Raw genomic sequence first — 21,284 nt, forward strand, 5'->3', positions numbered from 1 at the left:
ACATACAAATGAGTCTACAGTCAAACCTGTGCGAGTGACCACTTTTACATAACGACAAACTGGTCATTGTGACCACTTATTGGTGGTCCCTTAGACATTTTTTCCCTTGAACCCAAGCATAAAGAATCCTTTCCATAGTGACCACCTATCCACACAGACCAGCTTTTATCGGTCCTGAGTGACCTTGAGCAGTTTTGAATGTATTACTTTCGAAAAACTGCATAGTGTTCAGGGTTCGAAATAACAGGTTGCGTCTCCCAAAAATTTAGTTTGGCGCAAACTTATCACACATTGCAGTGCAGTGCATTACTAGTTCTTGAGGAGACTGCAAGTGTTGTGCTAGCAGTCAGATGCTGTGTACAGCAAGGCCAGACTTGCATGTTACATCTTGGATTCCAATGAATTTTCTTGTCAACGACACAAAATTCACATCTTTGAACACTCTATACTTACTGAACAAAATAGGAATGGTCAATTTGGTCCACATTTCTTAAATATAGAATGTGATTCACATATTGAGCTAGTCTGGGAAATACATTTTGCTAAAACGATTAAAGCACTACATTTTGCTTAATGTTCCCAAATCTAGCCAAACCTACAGCTTACACTTGCTACAAATTGTGTCATTCTCTAGACTAAAGTATTTTTCAGAGGCTAAGGCTGCACCACTTAAATTTCTTGATCCCCCTCCCCACAGTATTTTCTTGTCTGTCCCCTGGGGACTTGCCTTGAAGCAGCATTTGGCTCTGCTGTCCTGCAGTCTTCAGATAATCTCACTCTTCAGTGCTAAGTTGGCAGGCAGGTCGATGCAACACTGTCTGCTTCCTTCACAGCTGAACCTGAAAGGTGTGTGGTGATCAGTAACTTTCTTCCCTTATTACCTCTGTGTGCGGAGGTGTTGTTTTCAGTGTGTCTGTTTGTTTCCTTGATTGTGTGTCCATACTTATTTGAATGCAGTAGAGTGGCTGGTTTCCACATGCTAGGGACATAGGGGGCACTGACAGGAGGTTAAATCCCACAATTGATCATCTCATTTCCTGCCTACAATTTCCTGCCAAATGCATGTATGTTATCTTATATAAGAGCTAGTGAGGTAGTGCATAAGACAGAATTGGGAAGAAAAGTAAGCGGACATGAGTGGCTAGCTTAGTTGACACGACATTAGAGGTCACAGGTTCAATTCCTGGCAAGACATGTTCTTGGGAAAGGCACTTTACATGACTTCCATCACTCCACTCAGGTGTAAAATGGGTACCTGACTTTGGTTTAGGAGGTAAAAGGAGGTGGAACACACTGGATTGACAACCCACTGCCCTTACAGCCTCACAGGCTATGGGACCTTTATCTATTACCTTATCAATATTGACAATCAGTTATAACTGGCTAATACATTGTCAGGCAGTACAACTGAACTTAACACAGTTACAAAATTTAGGCATTGAAATTGGATTGTTTTACAAGTTGATATTGGTACAAATGTACAATCAAAATCGTGCAACTGTTGATTCTAAATTGGTTACCAAAAGCTGTTGTTTTGAACTGCTAAGTTGCATGGCCCTGGATATCGTAACAAAAGATATCTGCAGTGTCAGCAATGCTATGCTCTATAACTAAGTTTCTCTCTCTAACCATACAACAAGACATACCTGGTAATATGCCCCACAGTACAGCAGTGCTGATTTGACCTGTAGACTGCCTAACTTCTGTGATGATAGGTTTGGTTTCCACAGTCTTGTCTGTCCGGACTACTGCGTACATCTGGGTCTGTCTGCTACTGGTGAACACCTCAGCACTCATCAGTCCTGGTAAGTTCACAGATTGGTCAAACACAAAACCTGAGCTGCCTGGAGAGAAAACATCAGAGAAAGAAAAAATTTGTGGTTTTGTTGATATGTATGTCCTATTTGTACATACTGTGTACAGTCAATAGAATCTGTTTGCTCTGTCACAACCAGTGGAAGAGTAGCTCAACTGTTCATTGAGGTTATTTGAGCTAAACTGAGATCAGCTTCACTTTCACAGAGATGCTTGATGAATTACTCCTGACCAGTCATTACTACACTGCAGACACCTCAGCCAATGAAAGCCGAGTTTGATGACCCTATTGTTTATTCACTGAAGAAATTTCATCGTAGTTTGAAATAAGACAATTTGTATGAATTCAAGGAACGAAGGACAGAATACATTGCCATAAAATGTTCAATGAAAATTGCATTTCTCTTTGCAAAACTTGTATATTATGTTAATATCCATATTGAATTCACGATGCTGTTGCCAAAATCAAAGGGAACTCTGTCAGATGTTCAGCATGGAGTGGCCATTATGGGCAGTCTTTTCAAATCTGGGAGCATGGGGGCTGCCATGTATGGGATCATCAATGCTTAGTTCAATGGGAAAATTGAACCAAAATGGTTCTACCTAGTAGAAACACACATACCTCTCCAACTATAGAGCATGAGTTTGACTCCCTCCACTGTGACACACAGATAGGTGACCCCGGCAGCTGTGATGACCTGAATGTCCTGGGCTGCACTGGGCAGACTCTCTTGCTGCTTACGGAGAAAACGATTCCTCGTCCCGGAATGGTAAACTGAGAATAAACTCCCTGCAGAGAAAAACAGTTTGACATGGTTCTCTGTTGTGCAAAATCTCAGTATAACCTGAAAAGCAATAGTTTCATTTTTGCTGGGACATTAGTAGTTTAGTAGGAGGTCTTAAAGTTTTTTTATGTTTGCAGTATGAACAATTCTGTAGTACAGCATTGGAAATGCATATTGGCAGTATCGTGAGTTCACGTTGGAGAGATCAATACAAAAAATAAAACCTCTGTAAAAATTTCAAGCTTTACAGTAATCATGACCTCCAAGTTGAGGACAAAGTCTTTGTCACCAGTTGGACTAACTTGTTCCATGAGCCACGGAAGTGACCTGGGTGAGCAGGACCAGGTACAGCCTGTCATCCACGACAAACAGCCGAGACTCCAAAACACCGCGCTTGTTAATCCTACTCATCAGTGTGAACCGCTGGATCCGCGGGCGCCAGGAGTAAACATCAGCTGTAAAAGGTGCACGGACATTGGGGGCATCGCTCCTAGAGACAGATGCAAATGTCTGTAGATTGAAGAAAAGAAAACAAGTCTAATCTAATCTAAGAAATGAATAAATTATGACCATGATGTCTCAGCCATACAGTTACAACATTCGAATTGTTTGTGACTGACAGCGTAAATTGGGACATCAGGCAATTATGTTGAAGTTAGTGCAAAATTGAATTCACTACTGCAGTTAATTTTGTACAGACATATTTACCTGTCCTCTATATTGAACTGTCGTCACTTGGTGTAGTCCTCCTAGTCTTAATCCGTTTATCAAACCATACCTAAGAGCTCTGGAGCGGTACACAAGAGCCTCATTCCTAGCCTCTCCTGTGAAGAAACAGACATACATCAAACAGTCATACACAGTCTACATTAATATGCATATATATGAGCCTCTGTATTTCAGAGTGAACTAAAACACTGAAGGCACTGGTGCACAGGAATAGTGGGCAACCAAATGTTAATTGCCAGAACCATCCAAAATGTCTCCCATACTGTTGAATTTCAATACATAGGCTAGGAGGTGGTTTTCTGCAACATTGTGCTCTGTGTAAGGGTTAATGTTTGGATTGTGTACCAAACTTTCCATTGGATAATACAGCAGCTAGATGATCAGAACCATGGAAAGCGTCATTCACCATTATTCCAATTGCAATGGAAATAATCAATGAGTTACATGTAGATCATACTATTTTTTTTTACTGCTCTTAATTTTGGCTCAATTCCTTGGCTCCAAAAACATATCTTCCATGACCTGACCACCACATATACAATGAATATGATTTTGTTGTTTGTGATCACAAAGTGTTTCCCCAAATTTGTGCTTGCCTTCAATGGAGTTGTCTATATATATATATCAAAGGTCTTGATTCAAGGATTCCCTTGTTTCATTTTTTTTCCAATTTGGAACATGAAACTTCACATAATAATGTACTTTTCAGGATATGAATCATATATATATATAGGGATCTATTCAGCATCTAGAGTTGAGTACCTGTGATGAGGAGATATTGGAATGCTCCATCCCTGAAAGGCTCCACTGATATGCCCCTCCCCCACCGCCCAGGTGATCTCACAATGGTCTGTACAGGCAGCAACCTCTCTCCTGACCACTCATAGATCTGGAGAAAATCATACTCAGCATTATTCATATTGTTACCACAAGGATGTTATTATTATTTCATTTAAAGGGACAAGTCTACAAAACAGCCTTCCTCCTTTACAAAAAACAAAGAATGACACTTACTGTACTGTAGGCATGTAAGTTGGCATCTGCTGTACAGACAGTAGGGTACCAGTTGTCTTTATCATGTGAAGTCACTATGAATGTCCTGCAGGGAAACGTACTGAATTCTATTCACATATATAGCAAGAGTTTCTATATATATCACAAACAGTGTATCAGTCTGTGTACAACATTTAGATTGCTCATTGCAATTTTGATTATCTGTAACTCCTAGTAACTTTGCTTACACAGGAACTCCTAGTAATTTTCTGGTTTTGCGATAAGTTCAGCTAATCACAGTCCATTATTTACCGCAAAAAGTGCTCAGCCAATTCAATGTGTGTACATATAACGTCTAGATCTTGTATACAAATTGAAAGTGTCCCCTTTTGTTTTTGACAGTTGTTGATCCCGTGAGGGTAGAATGTATGTTTTGCAGCTAACCTATTGGAGAAGCTGTATGAAGTGATATGAACTGTTGGGCTGAAAGCACTGTTGTAGACTGGGACGAGGGGCTGGTCTGCTGATGATGTCATCATGTAAATGGTGACAGACTGACAGCCACACACCATGACATACTGCTGCATCTGGTGCCCAAATCCATGCATGGAAATAATGTCCTCATCAAACAGGACTTGCATCTCAAAGTACTGTACAGGCAACCTGAAGGCTGAGGAAACATAGGTGAAGCTCCAACATGTACAGAACAAAACAAGAGGTTCAAACTCAGACCTTATCAAGGACTCCAAATTGGAAGCCAAAGGTATGGAAGATATAAGGATATGTTTCAAAGGGCTCGTGTCAGTCTGGCCTGAATTACATGTACACTCACTCACTCACTATCTGCTATGTAGAAGCACAAATCTATGGCAAATGACTCCATTAGTATTACATCAGTAAGTTTGAACTGTAATTTCCAGCACAGATGAACTTTAAAGCTCAGAATACAGCAGTAGGTAATCATCTAACATTAGAATGTAGTGTTCTAGTTGTAAAGAGAGTGATACATGTAGCTAGGAGCTAGTCCATTGAGACAGTTATTACACCATCACAAGTGTGTCCTGACTAATCTGTAAAACACACTTACACCTACATTAGAAGTCTGTATGAAGGTCTGTATAATTATTCTGTACTCCTCTACACCCATGTGCCTTCGAACAGTAGTCCCTGCTAACTTAACTGGCTGTAACTTTGTCTACTATCTTTACTGATTCAGAAGATTCTGACGTTTGAACAAAGAAGGTCAGTCAAGAGGTCATACCTGATAAAAATGTGTTGAGAGTGTTGACTGCTAGACATGTGTGGCTTTTGTGAAGTGGCATGTACTGGGACACATCTGTGTACATCTGCACCAGCTGCCGATGTTGTGCACCAAGGCCTTCAGGATCAAACATGCCCACAGTGGTGTTGAAGGTCACCCGCCCATGGACTGACACATTCCCATACACATGGATTGGTGTCTGGATAGAATTACCTGAAAACAAGATTTCATTTACTTCATTTACATACGGCAAGAATATTATCGAAATTATCTAATTGTAACTGAACAAGTAATCCTAAGAACATTGAAACATCTAAGTTCCCAGGGATTATGTTGAAATTGGTGTTGATTGTCGTGAAAAAAGGGCGAATCACAGTGGCTGAAAGCACTGTAACTACATGTTGAAAATACACAAAGTTCAAAATGATCGAGTTATATTCTATTCATATTTTCCTTCAACTTACTGTCATAATTCAGGGCTCTCTGCATTAGGCTTTTCATGTTCATCTTATTGAATAAGCCGTGTAATAAAATGCCAGCAGGCTTCGAAATGCCCACATCGCCAACAAACGTCTTCCTCCCTACAGATGGAAAGAGGCACTGTTAATATTGGAAATTGTAACAAATGAATGTAGAATGTAGTTTGAAGACATCAGTGCATCATGTAAAGAAGACCATTATAGTAGGTGGAAGTTCTAGTTGTATCAATTAGTCATGCCTTCAAGTACCAGAGTAATCAACCCAGGATTGAGGTGTTCAAAAATTTTGCTCTTGTCCTGGCTAAACGCTAGAGTTGAACCAAGTATACAGTATAGGCATCCCCACTTCATATGCTTGCACCTAGATGTGCAAAGGTTACGTGTGACAGTACAACACGACCAGCTACTGCTGTAAAATATGCCTGCAAAGCTGGTGCATTATGACCAAGGGCGATTCAACTGGCTATACAGATAAAGACAGATACAGATCTACATGACCTACCAGTGATGACCTGATCACCACCGACCCTCATCATCATGCTGACATCCACACCATCTATGTGCCCATTAACCCACAGACTGGCCGTCAGGTGGGCAGAGTCAACAGTCACCCGTCCGTTCACCTGTCCTCCCTCGTCTGCCAGCACGGACAGACGTTCCCACTCAGATATGTCCACTCCATTCACTGTCTCATCTGGACCTAACTGTGGCACCAGGAGGAGTGGCAGGAAAAAGCAAGGTGTGTATCAAATGCTTGATAAACAACACTGGTAAAGAAAACTCTAGTCAGACTAAATTGCTGTTTGACATGCACTTTATATATCTAAATGAGAGTAAGATCTAAGTCTTTCCCTGGAAAGAAAAAAATGACTTGTCTAAAAAATAGCTAATTTGAAGCTTGCTTCTTGCTCACTTGGTGGCACTGTGTACAGAAAGGAACAGAATATGAAACTATTCAATTTAGACATTTCAATCTCTTGTGATTGGATGTACTGGAGGGATTGACTGTGGAGTCTGGGAGGGAGTAAGAGACAGGTTTGCCTGTACACAACTTCCCCACCTTATGTCACCCCATTTACTACCTAAGGCTTATATAAATAAGTTATAGCCACTGACTTTTCCTACACCTAACAAGTGAGATGAAACTACTGAAACAGCACACCTCGATATCACCAAAGATCTTGAGACGAGAGCCAAAGGCCTTTCCTTGCACAGTAAGGGTGGGTTGTGAAGTCAGCCAGATGTTGTTAACGTCAACACTGTTAAGAGTGCCTCCTAGCTGGAGACTTTCTGCCCAGACTACACAATGCCAGGTGAGTTGGCCATTGATCACTTGAGTACTGGACCTGTATTTGTAGAAAACATACATGGAGGTAATATACAAACTTCAGCATAGATCACAGGAAAATGTTTAAAATTAATGCTCCTTCTCAGCTGCCCAAGACTTTAAAATTAATGTTTCAGTTTCTCTTCTTGATTGTGATACGCATACATTTTGAAAGAAAGCAGTTCAGATGTTAAGCTGAATTAAGCAGCACTGTGCATGAATGAGAAGAGTGGTCCCCACACAAAAAGGCCAATATTTACCTCTTTAGGACAGCAGAGCTGAAGGCGGTAACATCAAGCCCAGTTAAGAGCCCTGACAGTACAATCCCAGATGTTGTCAGCTGACTCCTTAGCACAGTTGAGGAGGTGAGAAGTTTCCTGCCCATAATGTGAGCTGTGTTGTTCAAAGTAACCCTGTAATGACATATTAGTGATTGTTGTCAGATTGAGGATCATCACGCTACCCTATACACAACCAGACACATGATTGTACAATATGTAATATGTACCTTAATCATGCATCATTGCATACCTGGCAAACTTGTCTACTCAGAGGCGCACATTAGTCCCTTATCAAGTAAAGCAAAAATCACAAAGTGTACACTCGTCCTCATTCTGTCAGTAATGCTCCGTCACACAGCAGGAAAACCAATCGACCAACAAGTCTGCGAGCTCTAAATAACATTTTCAGCAGTAATGCACCCCAGTGTTCTGTTGATCATTGTGCAATCGGCCAATGTTTTCATTGTGCAATCGGCCAATGTTTTCAGGTCCCTTAGCCTCATCCAGTGTGATGGGGTAGATATTTAGGTGAAAAATAGTCTCTGGCAATTTTTGAATTTGGCTACCTGCTGGCAATGAACAATTAGCAAGTTCAATGAGCAAGTTCAGTCAAAGCTTGTCAACTGGGTGACAGGAGCTCAAACACTGAGGGCTTACCTTTGTGAGTTCACATCTTCCAGATGAACTCCAGTCATTGTCCCTGTGACAGACAGCTCAGTAATGATGACATCATGGAATCTTTTATGGTCAGAGATGATGTGATCTCCAGTTAAGGTTACGACTCCACCTCTGAATTCATCAATAAGTATCCCATTTAACATGCCTGGTGTGATGAACAGTATACTCTATGTCAACAAGCATGCCATGGTTTCTGTGCAAATAGAACATGACAATGTGTCTTCATTTGTAACACACAGCTTTATGATTTTTGTATGCTACCAAAATGCATTCTCTTGTCTTTTCTTATTTCTTCCCCTTAATCAATTGTATATTTTTATTTTGCAATCCATTGAGCTGTATTAGATTTTTGTTATATATCCTTAGTATGTTCTTTTTCTAATTCATCTGAGAAGTGTTTCATTAGTATTGTATTTACTGGTAGTTTTTAAGTTTAATGGAGGAGGGCTTAGCATAAGCCTGCTTGTGCTTCTTGTCTCCTCTTGAACTTTGTTTGCTCTATTAGTTTATGCCTTTCAATACTTCACCGTTAATGGTTTTTGCAAATAAATATATCAACAGCCAATTCAAGTCCAAAGACTGCAGGGAGATCACAAATAAAGTTTCCTCACCTTGGACAACCATGTCTCCTAAGATGTACACATTTCCATGAATGGTCTTGGCTGCAGTGATGACCTGAGCAGACGTGGTGTCCACGGTGTTGTCTGCCAACTCAGACACGTCCACCTCGTCTATCAGGCTGTTCTGTAACCTGACACTACCGTACACATGGACAGGCATCAGGAACGTCTTCTGTCCATAGATTACCTTAAAATAAGGGTTGCAAAAAGCTTATCATTAGGTTTTTGACACTTATCAATCATTACTGCTCAAGGGTGTAAAATTCTATGTATAAGCTAAGCTGAGTCTGACTTTTACACACAATTTTTATAATACAGAAACCCTTTTTTGTCAACATAATTCTGATTACCAACTGCTTTTATCAATAATTCCTCTGGTTGCAGTAAGTTCCCCAGAAAAAGAACAGACTAATTCTAACCAGTCCATCCAAGTCGTAGGACAGGTCCAGTCCATCTGTCAGCCCTCCTGCATCAAGAGTGATGTTTCCCTCACTGATGACATCTTTAAAAACCAGACCAGTGTAACCTGAGTCAGTCACCCTCACAGCTGAAAGAAAATAACATTCAATTTACTAGAACTTGAATCACGTTTCCCAAAGATCTTCAATGTTACATACAACTCAATAATCGACCTGTTAGACACATTAGGAAGTCATACACTCCAATGATATTCTGAATGACCTTGAGACCTTCTAAATGCTCAAAATTCTGTCAATAGTTCTTTGAAACATAACATTATGTCTTGTATGACTGCTACATGAACATCTGATAATCATAAAACATTAAACTTTTACTGAAAACCCAAGGATATTCGGTGCTCATCGGGCATTATATTCATCGGACATTCTTGTAACAGAACTGTCATTGTCAACAACCTTCCTGATCCAACTGTAGAACATCAGCTCCATTCAGTAACCCGGTCACAGTGAGCGTTGTCATGGAGATGTTCTGCAGAAGGGTCCTGTTTCCATATATGGTTTGGTTCATGTTCTGCATCATCACAATGTCAGCACTCAGGTCGGACATGTCCACTCCATCCATTAGTCCTAATGAGAGTAATGGCACAGAATCAAACCTCAGCTACAGTAGAGTAATGGTACAGAATCATATACCTTGCTACAGTATAGGAGTAGAACGGTCTGCACTCTAGAAGGCCTCCCGCCGGCTAAACTTTTCGCCCTGCCCTGCCAGCTCAAACAGGAGTTAATTGACTCATGAGCATTCAACCTTGTCTCGACTTCTCTTAAATTGTTCGGTCTTACAATTGTCCTTGCCTCATTTACATATCAATTCATAGTTTGGGTTAAATACCTGTTCAAATTTCAAAACTGCCAAAAGATAGTAAATGCAAGCTGAAGCATCTGACTGTTCACAAAATAGTTGCTTGAGTAACTTTTGTATTGTGTATCTTAGTAGCTTATTATCATCTAACATTCATCGACTAATCAAATGTCCGTTTCAGAAGTACATGTACTTCTCAATGCTTACCTGTCACAGACATGTTCCAGATGCAAACATCCATAAACACCTGTTTTGTTGTCACAGTTACAGAACCATCCTTCCTTACAGCATCACTTGTTACAATTTGTAGCTGCATTACTTCATCAACCTGCCCCAACACCGTCAGATCTGCCAAGATGTCAAGACTGTCAGCAAAGGTCTTCCTCCCTGGTACACTCTGGTGGCCATATGTGAATAGTGTGTTCATCGTCAGGTCTGTTAGGTTCAAGCCTGACACTTCATTTACATTCAGCTGTCCAGCATTCAGGTTGGACAGGTGCACCTCTTCTTGGAATGTTTGCACCCCACTGCTGTATTGTGTAGTGTTGATAGTCATCACGTCATCAGGAATGTTCAATCCGTCCACTGTTCCGTCAACACACAGCTCAGTGAGGGTGACTCCATCCAGGAACACCTTGGAGCCAACGACCAGCTGGGGCCCAGTGGTGACAAAGGCATCCATTAACGGTGCATTCATATCAACGCCATTCACGAAACCTTCAACAGAGACGTCGTCTGAGACGGAGATATTGCTGACAAAATACAGGTTGGACTTGAGATTTGCAGGCACATCAACAAAGATAAAGTCTGTCCAGAAACATTCACAGTCAGTCGACAAACTTCCTGACATGTAAGAATGGCTGGCAATGAAAACATTCTCTGGGATGTTGTCAGGCTGGTGGGATCCTACGGTGTTTTGGTAGAGGTGAGTCAAGTCCACACCATCCACTAAGCCATCCACGCTACAAGGTGACTGGCAGATGAAAACATCTTCAAAGGTCTTTACCCCAGTGATTACCATAATATCTGTAATAGAAAATAAACAAAATCCTAAGTCTAGATCTGCAGCTGAACCTGTAACTGGAAATGACTTTGGTATATCTACACATAAGTACCCATTTTTCTAGCTTCCATGTACATTTTGTAATATCAGTCTTCTTTGGAAGGGTCTCTAGGAAATGTATTTGCAACTCGAGCTGTTAGTTTTATCATAAATCTGAACTTATTCTCAAACACAGATCACAAGTTGCAATGCTAACTGAATGCAGGATCCTCCACAGCCTGAAAATGGAACATTTTAGTGGTCTGTTATTGTTTGAAACCAACTGACATCAGACTTGATGCATATCAAAACATTACTGTCTGAGTGTACGTAATTATCATTTCACATCCATTAACTATAATATAGTCTGTAAAATAGTCTGTAAAATGTCAATTTACCAACTCTTGATTTGCAGAAAACAACAATTATTGTACACTTACTGATGTAATAAAGGACAGGGGTGCTAACATACCAGATGGAAGATCAGTTGTCAGGTCATTGACACTTTTCCACAAGATGTCAGCAGCAAACCAAGGTAATTCTATGCCGTTAATCAGTCCTGCTACACTGCTGGAGCTTCTCAGCACAATGTCGGTCTGGAAGGTTATTTGCCCTGAGAAATGGCAACAGTGCAACAAGATTGTATTCTTAAAGGAAAACTGAACTCCAGAAACAGGACTGGTGTTCTATTTTGTCAGATATGTACAATGTACCATTTTTCTGAATTAAAAAAAAAAATGAATTGTTGGCATCTTAATTGACATTGAGTTTGAACTAGGCAGCAGTTGCATTACACAGCTGCAATAATATCCCCATAACCCCCTTAAGTGCCCTCCAGATATAGGAATTTTACCTTATTATATTCATAAAGTGGTGTGATCTTAAAAGCATATTTTTTAATGTGTTTTGGGGTACTTTTCAATTTCATCTCTCCTTGTTATGGGCCAAAGATTGACTTGAGCAATCATCCAACTGAAACCAATTCTTAAGATCTGTGATGAAAGTTTACAAAATTTGGATGATTTTGTATCAATAAAGATTGTGATCTTTCTGAAAATATAACCCAGCTTCTTGAGTTGATTAAATGTGAATTTTGTGTAGAATCTAATTCTTATGTCATAATGTGGCACTCATCAGTACATGGGGCATTTCTACAGGATTTGCTTGGAAAATTTAAAAAATCCAATGTCCAACAGCCATGGTAATGATGTCTCAATACAGACAAAACTGGCGAAATCTGTACACTTACCATCTGCCTCTTGATCGGACTCCACAGTCATGATGTTTGACAACAAAATGCCATTAACCATTCCTTCCACTATCAGCACTCCTGTACCAGTAACTGCCATACTGTTGTTGAGCAACAAGTCACCATTCATGGTATGGTCACCTTCTACAAGAGCCACATCCCCCGGCATGTACAAGTTGTTGATTGTTCCAGTAACTGTCAGGTGTTTTGTAAATGTGATGTTGTTGCTCACAGTCCAGTCTTCAGTGATGATCTGAGAGGAGTCTATTCTCATCACAGTTTTCCCTACAAAAACCAACAGGTGACAATTTCTGTGGAGATGTTGAAATGTATACTGAGTGAAGTCATGTCATGCTGGAAAATTGCTTTAAAAGCAATTCTACTCATACCCAATCAACACAACATGTTTGGAAAACAACATTTGATATTCTATATGCACATGTATCATTGGAAACCTTATCTATTAACCTTTACAATGATACCATATTTGTCATGATCCTTCATGCAAAAGTTGACCACCAGAGTGGGTCACAAAACAAAAGCGCCGAATGCCCCTCTCAACACAACTTTAGGCACTTTTCATAAGCGACCCACACACAAAATCAGTGCTCACTGCACAAAAGTATGTTCATATCAAATGAAATGTAACCTTAAAGGGAAATAAACAAGCTTTCCATTGATGTTACATATTAACTTTCTTTTGTCATGAATGAATTATTATAAGTAAAGAGCTTTACCGAGTTCAGCGATGTCCACCTGGTCGATAGTGCCATTTGCAGAGACATCTCCAAGAACGTACAGGGTGGAGTTGACAACACAGCTGCCACTCAGCCTGACAGGTGTGGTACCTATCTGCAGGTACACAACATCTTCTGCAAGTTCTGATAAGTCAACATTACTGACTGTCAAATCTTCCTCCATCATCACATTGCCCTCAAAGGAGATATCGTCTCGGAAGGTCAGAAAGCCGATGACGTTCTGTTCTTGCTGAGTCAACAGGCAGTTATCCAACTGCAAATCATCAACACTGCCATTGATGTTTACGTGCTGAAGGAAGACTACCTGCTGTTCAAAGACTTTTGTTGCATAGATGTCCTGTGGTGTGTCATGAAAGACAACATCTGCAGGAATGTACAAGTCATCGATGGTCCCATAGACTGTGACGCTGCCGTTGACTTTTAGAAAAGGAAGTGAAAGGCTTGCATTAACTGACTGGTCGGACTGATTCTTGAAGAACACATCCTTTACAAGCAGGCTGAATTTCTCCTCGTTGAATATCTCTGCATGAATGTTTTTTGAAGTAATTAAATGCTTGACTCTGAGGCTGTTGATGTGTTGATCTGTGGTAAATGTCTGTTCTCCAGACTTCAACAGGTACTTTGGGAGAGAACCCATGATGTCCGTGGTGGTTTTGTCAACAAGGAGTGATGTGGCTGTTAAGTCCTCATACTTCTGCACGGTTTGCCTTTCCTCCTCAGTCACTATGTTGTCATCCCACGTGGTAAGCCAGTGTGATATGGTGATGTTTTGAAACAATTTCCTCCCGTCCACAAATTCAGACATGTTCAATTTCACCTCTTTCATTTGGATGTCTGAGCTATGGTTGGTTATATTTCTTTCAAGATTTTGAAGCATAGAACTTAACCGGACACCTTCAGCCACCGTATCCTGTTGGAAACCTATCAAGTTTCCTCGTTGAAGAAATGTGACCTTAAATAATCTGGCCTCGTCAGATATAAACATTAGGTACGACGAAGTTCCGGCATAAAAGCTATAGATGTCCTTAACTCCGGTAAGGTCTGAGTGAGAAGAAAAAATGAAAGACTGTTTGAAGTTGTCATTGGTGAGTTGGTATGTTTGCACATTGTCTTTTGTTTTGGTGACCAACAAGACCGCTTGTTCTTGTAAAGATAGTACTGACTTTGTTATGTCAGCATCAGTTAGAGGGATATCTTGATAAGGTACAAAGAAGTAGCCGTTCCAACGATAGATGACAGATTCAGAGTTGTAGGAGACAGTATCAGTCTGCTGTAGAGTGGAAGTCTGGGCTACTCTCTGGGTTACTGCTAGGTAAGCATCTGGTCCGGCAGCAAAAAATTCCAAGTCTGTAGTAACATGGCCTGGCAGCTGCTGATAAACCTCAAACTCATTCTTGAATGGAAGAAACCTGCAGAAAAAAAAAGTCAGTACAGGGTCCCATTATGATCCGTAATTCTAAAAAATAAAGTTGTATCCTAAATTGTGACCAATAGGCAGACAGCCAGTCTCAATTGTTTTAGCTTATAGCTTTGTGATTCATTATGTTTGTGTAAGTGTGATTGAAATTGATCACTTCATCATATACAAGTTATTCACGCTTCTTTCCACTTGCTCAAAGGAATTTGATCCACTTCATCCTTGTACTTTTGTTGTGTCAATGAAGTCATTTAAGTTCCTATATTACAGCCTCAAGTACATGTAGGAGTTTTGTAGTTCATAACCTCAGTGAACATGGGTGAAAATAGGAAAGCTAAGGGAAATACTTTTGAAAGGACTATGAACTTTATCTATCCAACATTCAACTTTTTTTTTCAAAACACTAAATCTTACTTATAGATTATTGAAGAGTTGTGGAAGGTATGCCCTGGTCCTTCAGTTGAATCAGGGGGACAATTGGCCACAGCCAGGTAAGATCGTTTCTGGATGGTGAAGGGCTCAATGTCACATGCTGTCTGCACTGGGATATCATACACCTACGGACAAACACAACTGCTGTCATTTGAGACACATCTGCTGTGACATAAGAGACACATCTGCTGCCATTGGAGACACATGTGCTGTCATTAGACACTGTGATAAGAGACACATATGCTATCATTTGAGACATATCTGCTATCATTACAGATATATCATTAGAGCCACATCTGCTGTTATAAGAGACAAATATGCTGCCATTAGACTGGAGAGAATAAAAGTCATCGGTAAGGTTGTTAGACTTCCAATTTTTGATTCATTACAAATCAGGTTCATTAGCATCCGTTATCCATACCACTAGCATTAATCAAACATTCTGCATACCATTAAACCACAAACACTCTACCCCATACTCAAAGCATGTTGTTAGTAAACATGAATACATCATGCTGATGATTATGTATCCAGTGTCATATCAACAATTACAGAACTATCATCTACCCACAATAGATATTTTCCAATGTGACATACAGGAGTAGCATGTAGCAAAAAAAGAGTTAGTCTCACACAACTTGCTGAATGACAGGCACTAACCTTGTCAAAGTAAGCACCATCCCAGTAGTACACATGTAGCAACATTGAATCTAAAAGATAACAAAGAGGCTCAACCTTGAAATGCAATTCAACATTCTTAATTCACTGTGACTAAAAAAGTTTTTTAAATCCTATCACAAAGTCAGACAATGTTGAAGATATGACTAGCCAGTAACTTTTGATATTCTGATTTACCTGAGTGAGCTCTCTCACCCAACATTGCTACAAAAAGGCCATCCTGCATGGTGAAGTGCTTCCAGTGACATCTGCCTGGTGTGATGATGGTCTGAAATGGCAGAGCATGTCATCAGCTAATGTTCCAAACACGATATCATCAAAATATATGCCAAAACATTAGGGCTTTCATCTTTTATCCTTAGCTTGACTTGACTTATGTCGGGTGCCACTCTCCATCTTAGCTATTTATCATCATCTGTTGCAATTTTCATGACAAGACTCCTTTTATTCTGTAGTATGTCAGGGGAGAAATTGCAACTTGGCAGAATCAGTGATTCTACAAGAAGAGATCTCGATCCTAGTCTATATATGCAGGTGGAAATCAAGATCTCTTCTGGTACTTGTAGAGTTTGTGATTGCCATCTCTACCGGTGAGAGAATCAAAGTGAATTGTAGAATTGCTAATATTGCACCAGTAGGTCCAGTACGGATCATGATCACGGTCTCTACCTGCAGGGATCTAGAATACAACTGCTATATCTCTACTGCTAGAACCCCAGTAGCTGATTGTGATCCCAATCTCTACTGGCAGAGACTCCAATGATGCTGATTCTGCCAGATCACAATCACAATCTCTACCTGACATATGTGGCAGTACATGTATGTATGTGAACAGGTGTGTGTGTGTGTGTGTGTGTGTGTGTGTGTGTGTGTGAATATGTGTGTTTGTGGGTTTTAGAGACTATAAAAACTTGTAATGTAGGAACCTGCACAAATGATGTGGCACCTCTGCTGAAGGTATATATTTCTGTCCTGTAAGATTTAGGCACACTTCTCTCATCTTCTTCAGACACCAGGAGAAAGCCAGAGGACCCCATGCTGATGGATTCCAAAGTCACAGGACCTGAAACCTGCAGTGCAGAATGGACATTTTACAGATAAGTTTCCTATTTCTTTACCACATTTCATACAAATTACAATGTTACATTATCATTCATTATTACATCAGTTCAAAAGCTTTTTTCCACCCTCTGGCACAGACAAATTGGAAATATTGGTATGACGGTTGCTGTTAGGATGTACGAGATTGTGCACATGATCTGTTACTTTACTCCACTGATGATGTCGTCTGTCAAGCAACAAACACAGAACTACTGAGGAGTTGTCCCATACCTGCCACTGTCCTGCCTTAAAGAAGTCTTCAGACGTGGCATCAAGTGCAAAGATGGTAATATTATGAACATGAATGTCTCCTGATGCGAGGAAGAGGAAAGCCACATCCTCCAGCTGTAGGAAGGCCATAGTGTAGACATCAGTCATGGACACTCCATACAAATGCACTTCCTCTGCCTGATCCTCAGTTTCTGCAAAAATGAAAGAATTTCAATTAAGGGCCAGTTGTAAGCATGCAACCCTAAACTTAAGGCCATGTTGACCTTATTTGTTGGTCTTAAATGGAAGCTGTGGTCAGAATTTTTCAATTTGGAAAATAAGAGCAGTGATTCCAAGAACCAATTGATTAAATTGGTGTGGCCTTACCATGCATATACTATTATTCTATTTACAGCTTTGGCATTCTTGAATTTGCAATTGATTTTGTCAGAAGGAAAACTAAATCTGACTGGACTGTTAGCTGCAAATTAATGACAGATGACAGCAATGCCCCATGCATTTTTCTGTCCATCTCAAAAGTCTTGCACAGTTTACTGTAACTTTTCACCCCAAACTCTACTTACATGAATTCAGTGTGTGCTTTTGACCTTGAATTAACCTACAGTTCCACAGCCCCATTACTTGGCTAAGTAATTTTGTCTCTAACATCACAATTCAAATGATATGCAAAGAGATCTCTTATTAACATAATCTATATGAATTCATTATCTCCTCTTTCCAAATCACATACATTACAAATATCATTCTTCAGGAAGCTACTATATAAGAATTATATAATATGTATGATATAAGAATATACATAATCTATGTCTGATGACATTAACCTTTATCAAACCTACATGCATCACATTCAGTTTGAATGTGCCATCATTTACCACTAAGGTATTATAGAATTTTCTCATTAGGCATGCAAATTAGTTAATAATTCATACCCATTAATGTTCCTTTCCTCGGGGACGGGGGGTTTCTGTTGTTTTCCTTTTTTTCTAAATTGTGCCTCCATCAGGATGGTCCCTAGCCTACTCTGGTTAACTTGTCTGGAACTCACTTCCACAGGACGTTAGAGCAGCATCTTCTCTTTAAAAGACTATTGTCACGGTAACTGACCCTTCTCGAACAATTATGGACCTTATGACTTGTTGAATTATCAATTGTTACTATTATTTATTTGTTATTTATCTATTCTTTGTATTATTGATATTGTTTTGAGTCATCTTTGTTGACCCAACCTGGACGTAAACTGCTCCTGCACGTAAATAGGTCATGTTACGTTATGTCCTTTCCTTTTCAGGATGTCATGTACTTTCAGTCTGATGTGTCTGCCATCCAGATTAGTCTGTCATCAAACAACATGACCAAGTCCTAACTACACTCAACCTCTACCAGCCTCCCGACCTCCACCGTCTGCTGCCGCCCGCCTTCTTGGCTGCCGTCCTGTCTGAAGGCCGCGTGTTTGTTGACTGGGATCCGTACAAACTTTCTGAATCCAACATGAAGCAGTTTGAAAGAGCGGGCTGCTACATCCTTGTCGACCCAACCAAAACAGCCGCTAAGAGCCTTAGTTTCGGTGGGGGTTACGTAACTCCTCGAGGCAGGGTGTATCACATAGACATACACTGTAAGGACGAGGCTTTATGTAGGGCTCACATTATAAACCATGTGAAGAATGCCTTTATTCAGTATACAGGCATGATAACCTTCTATATCATGGTATCTAGACCAGGCTTTGAAGGAAACAGTCGTGAAATATTGCGTAGAAAATCTGACACTCAGTTACCTGCCCCATGATCACACCTATTCTCTGTATGAAACAGATCTCACCACCATAGCTAAAGCTGCAACTGAAAGCAAAGCTAAGTATAAGGCAGCAAGCACTGATGATGTGGTAAAAAAAGACGCAAAATGAACCCACAAGAAAAAACTATTAACGTTGATACTGTTACATATAATCATATACTTCCCTTAGCTTTAAAGTTTATGTGTGTTTTTAATAAAATGTTACTGATTTGAAAACAATGGATTCAGAAGCAAATTGACAATACTGTACATACCATGGAGTAACAATGGGGGGACAATTAAGTCCACTGTGCTCCTCTTCATCCTTGAAGTTTCTGTATACCCCTCTGCTGCTTCCAATGCTTGTGTAAGTTGAATTAACTGGCTGTCTAGGGCTTGGTTCACTTCTAACTGAAAGTCTGGATAACAACATGTAGTTGGCACAATTAGTACTTGGTCTCCAATATCTTGTGACATTTGAAGTGTTTGACAAAAACATGTTTAGAATACACATTCCCCAAAAGTGGCCATTCTTTTTACACATTTTATTGAAGTATATTTTATCCCATTGTACGAAAATCTGTGATGAAACTGACACTTTTTCATGCATGTTGTATCTAGTATATAAAAACAATAGCTTACACTGATATACAACTTACTTTGATGTTAATAAAGAGGTATTGTCCCAGCCCAAGGTGTATATGGGGACATAATATAATTATTATAAGGCCTTCTCTGTTATGACATGGTTATAGGAACAGAGCAGGTCTTATGTCACAATCAAAATCAATCAACCAGTAACTTAATAACTATATTCCTAATCTTTTACCTTTGCGTACACATTTTTGACTACTGATTATCACCTCCATGAAAACTTGTTTATGGTGTGTTTGTGTTTGTCTGAGTGTCTGTCAGGAACATCTTGACAATATTGCCAAAAATTGTTATTGACAGGAACATCCTGCCAGTAGTGCTAAAAGAATAAGCGCATTCAAGAATCCAACTGGGCATGCACCTGGTCAAAGTGAAGGCCACATGTAAACAGTTCTTCTTGTTTTGACAATACATTATACATCTCCAGATGTATATGGTCTGTCAGGCCATTTGCATAACAACATCCAATAAATAAACAAACAAACAAACAAAGAGTCGTGTTTTGTTTGTCTCAGGAGCCTTGAACTTTGACCTGCTCATGCGCAGTTGGATCCGTGAACCTCCTTATTAATATTCTAATTGAGGCGTGCATCATGTCAACATCCTGTCAAAAGTGCCCAAAAAATTGTTGACAGTTAGCACCACGTACCTTGCTGACCCATCCCATGTTCTGATGGTTGGTGTTCGGTGGGATCCACGATGGTGACCAGCAATATCAGCACCAGAAACCGGGTAGACATGCATGTGCCCACCGAAAGCGCCATGGCTTCAGATCGCTCACTCGAACACCGCAGACCTAGCTGGAGACTAATAATATAGGCCTGGCTCTGTGATTCCTTCAGCAAATGAAGGACGTTTTCTTGAGTTTACAGCGTGTTTCTGTCAGAGGTGGCCTGGTAACGCACAAAGTCGTCTGTCATGGCTGTCCGTCACACGCACGGCTGTCCTACAGCTCCGACATCTTCCTCGCACACTGGTGCAGTCTGGGTAAACTGGAAAGAGGCGGGGCCATGACCGCACACGTGGGTCTGTCCCACTGAAAAGGCTCAGTTGTTCTTCTTTACCGAACAAGTATCTTCTTTATCGAACAAGTAATTTTTATGGGCGGCCAAGATGCAGTGTGTACTCAATGAGGTTTCAATCAGATTGAGATTCAATTTGATTTGAACCTCCTCGGTATACTCGCATTAAATCCCAAAAATACATTGTCAAGAATACATCCGGATAGATGAGGTAAGTAAAAATGACCACCTATGATCTACTGAAGATGAGACAACTAAGAAGAATATCTCTCCAGTTGATTACATGTATCTGAGTTAAGCTTTTAAAGTTTTCATGGGATCCTACTCTATGCACGTGCTATAACGTTGTTTCCACTTTCCCACCATCGAGTGACTCAGCCATATAACATAGAAAGCGATGACTTTGTCCTGGTTTATACACGCGTTTCCAACTACACTCGGAGCACACTTGGAGCACACCGTAATGTCCGTAATGTGCTCGGAGTACTCGGAGAACACTCGCATGCGCTTGGAAATGCGTGTCACAGTAAGCCCAACCATATATTCCCAGACAACTACATAGTGCAGGGTTATTGCGTTAGGGCAGGTAAATTGGCCCAGGCAGGAGGGGGTGCATTCCAGGCCAACAGGGATGCTTGCCTTTGATTGTCAAGAACCTAACATGACTACGTTGTT

General features: G+C 40.3%; 1 protein-coding gene across 5 annotated transcripts; it reads right to left on the bottom strand.

Moving 5' to 3' along the window:
• Window positions 1-479: 479 nt before the first annotated feature.
• LOC136437316 (uncharacterized) lies at window positions 480-20,624 on the bottom strand. 5 transcript variants are annotated; one of them, XM_066431846.1, is made up of 28 exons: window positions 20,237-20,624; window positions 19,209-19,352; window positions 17,158-17,348; window positions 16,752-16,895; window positions 16,003-16,093; window positions 15,808-15,857; window positions 15,130-15,272; window positions 13,278-14,707; window positions 12,541-12,825; window positions 11,764-11,904; window positions 10,457-11,275; window positions 9,844-10,014; window positions 9,388-9,515; window positions 8,960-9,155; window positions 8,328-8,493; window positions 7,650-7,802; window positions 7,225-7,408; window positions 6,565-6,766; window positions 6,048-6,164; window positions 5,584-5,796; window positions 4,767-4,992; window positions 4,344-4,428; window positions 4,092-4,218; window positions 3,309-3,424; window positions 2,903-3,110; window positions 2,438-2,605; window positions 1,647-1,844; window positions 480-839 (listed from the first exon to the last, which is right to left on the bottom strand). In XM_066431846.1, exons 1-28 carry the CDS (start codon window positions 20,349-20,351, stop codon window positions 787-789), a joined length of 6,264 nt encoding a protein of 2,087 aa, XP_066287943.1. In that variant the 5' UTR covers window positions 20,352-20,624; the 3' UTR covers window positions 480-786. The 5 variants fall into 5 exon arrangements, with proteins under 5 accessions (XP_066287943.1, XP_066287944.1, XP_066287946.1 ...); XM_066431847.1 differs by lacking the exons at window positions 19,209-19,352; window positions 20,237-20,624 and adding an exon at window positions 18,090-18,231; XM_066431849.1 differs by lacking the exons at window positions 19,209-19,352; window positions 20,237-20,624 and having other exon boundaries at window positions 16,772-16,895; window positions 17,158-17,269.
• Between the last annotated feature and the right edge of the window lie 660 nt (window positions 20,625-21,284).

Source organism: Branchiostoma lanceolatum, chromosome 6 (genome assembly GCF_035083965.1).
Source record: "Branchiostoma lanceolatum isolate klBraLanc5 chromosome 6, klBraLanc5.hap2, whole genome shotgun sequence".
Lineage (NCBI taxonomy): Eukaryota > Metazoa > Chordata > Leptocardii > Amphioxiformes > Branchiostomatidae > Branchiostoma > Branchiostoma lanceolatum.

Excerpts from the sequence above, each read along its gene's own strand:
- LOC136437316 (XM_066431846.1), bottom strand. The coding sequence starts at position 20,351 with ATGGCGCTTTCGGTGGGCACATGCATGTCTACCCGGTTTCTGGTGCTG. Across the intron at positions 19,353-20,236 it reads ACATGGGATGGGTCAGCAAG|ACTTTCAGTTAGAAGTGAAC; the intron begins GTACGTGGTGCT and ends GTTGTTATCCAG. Across the intron at positions 9,156-9,387 it reads CCTACGACTTGGATGGACTG|GTAATCTATGGACAGAAGAC; the intron begins GTTAGAATTAGT and ends CCTTATTTTAAG.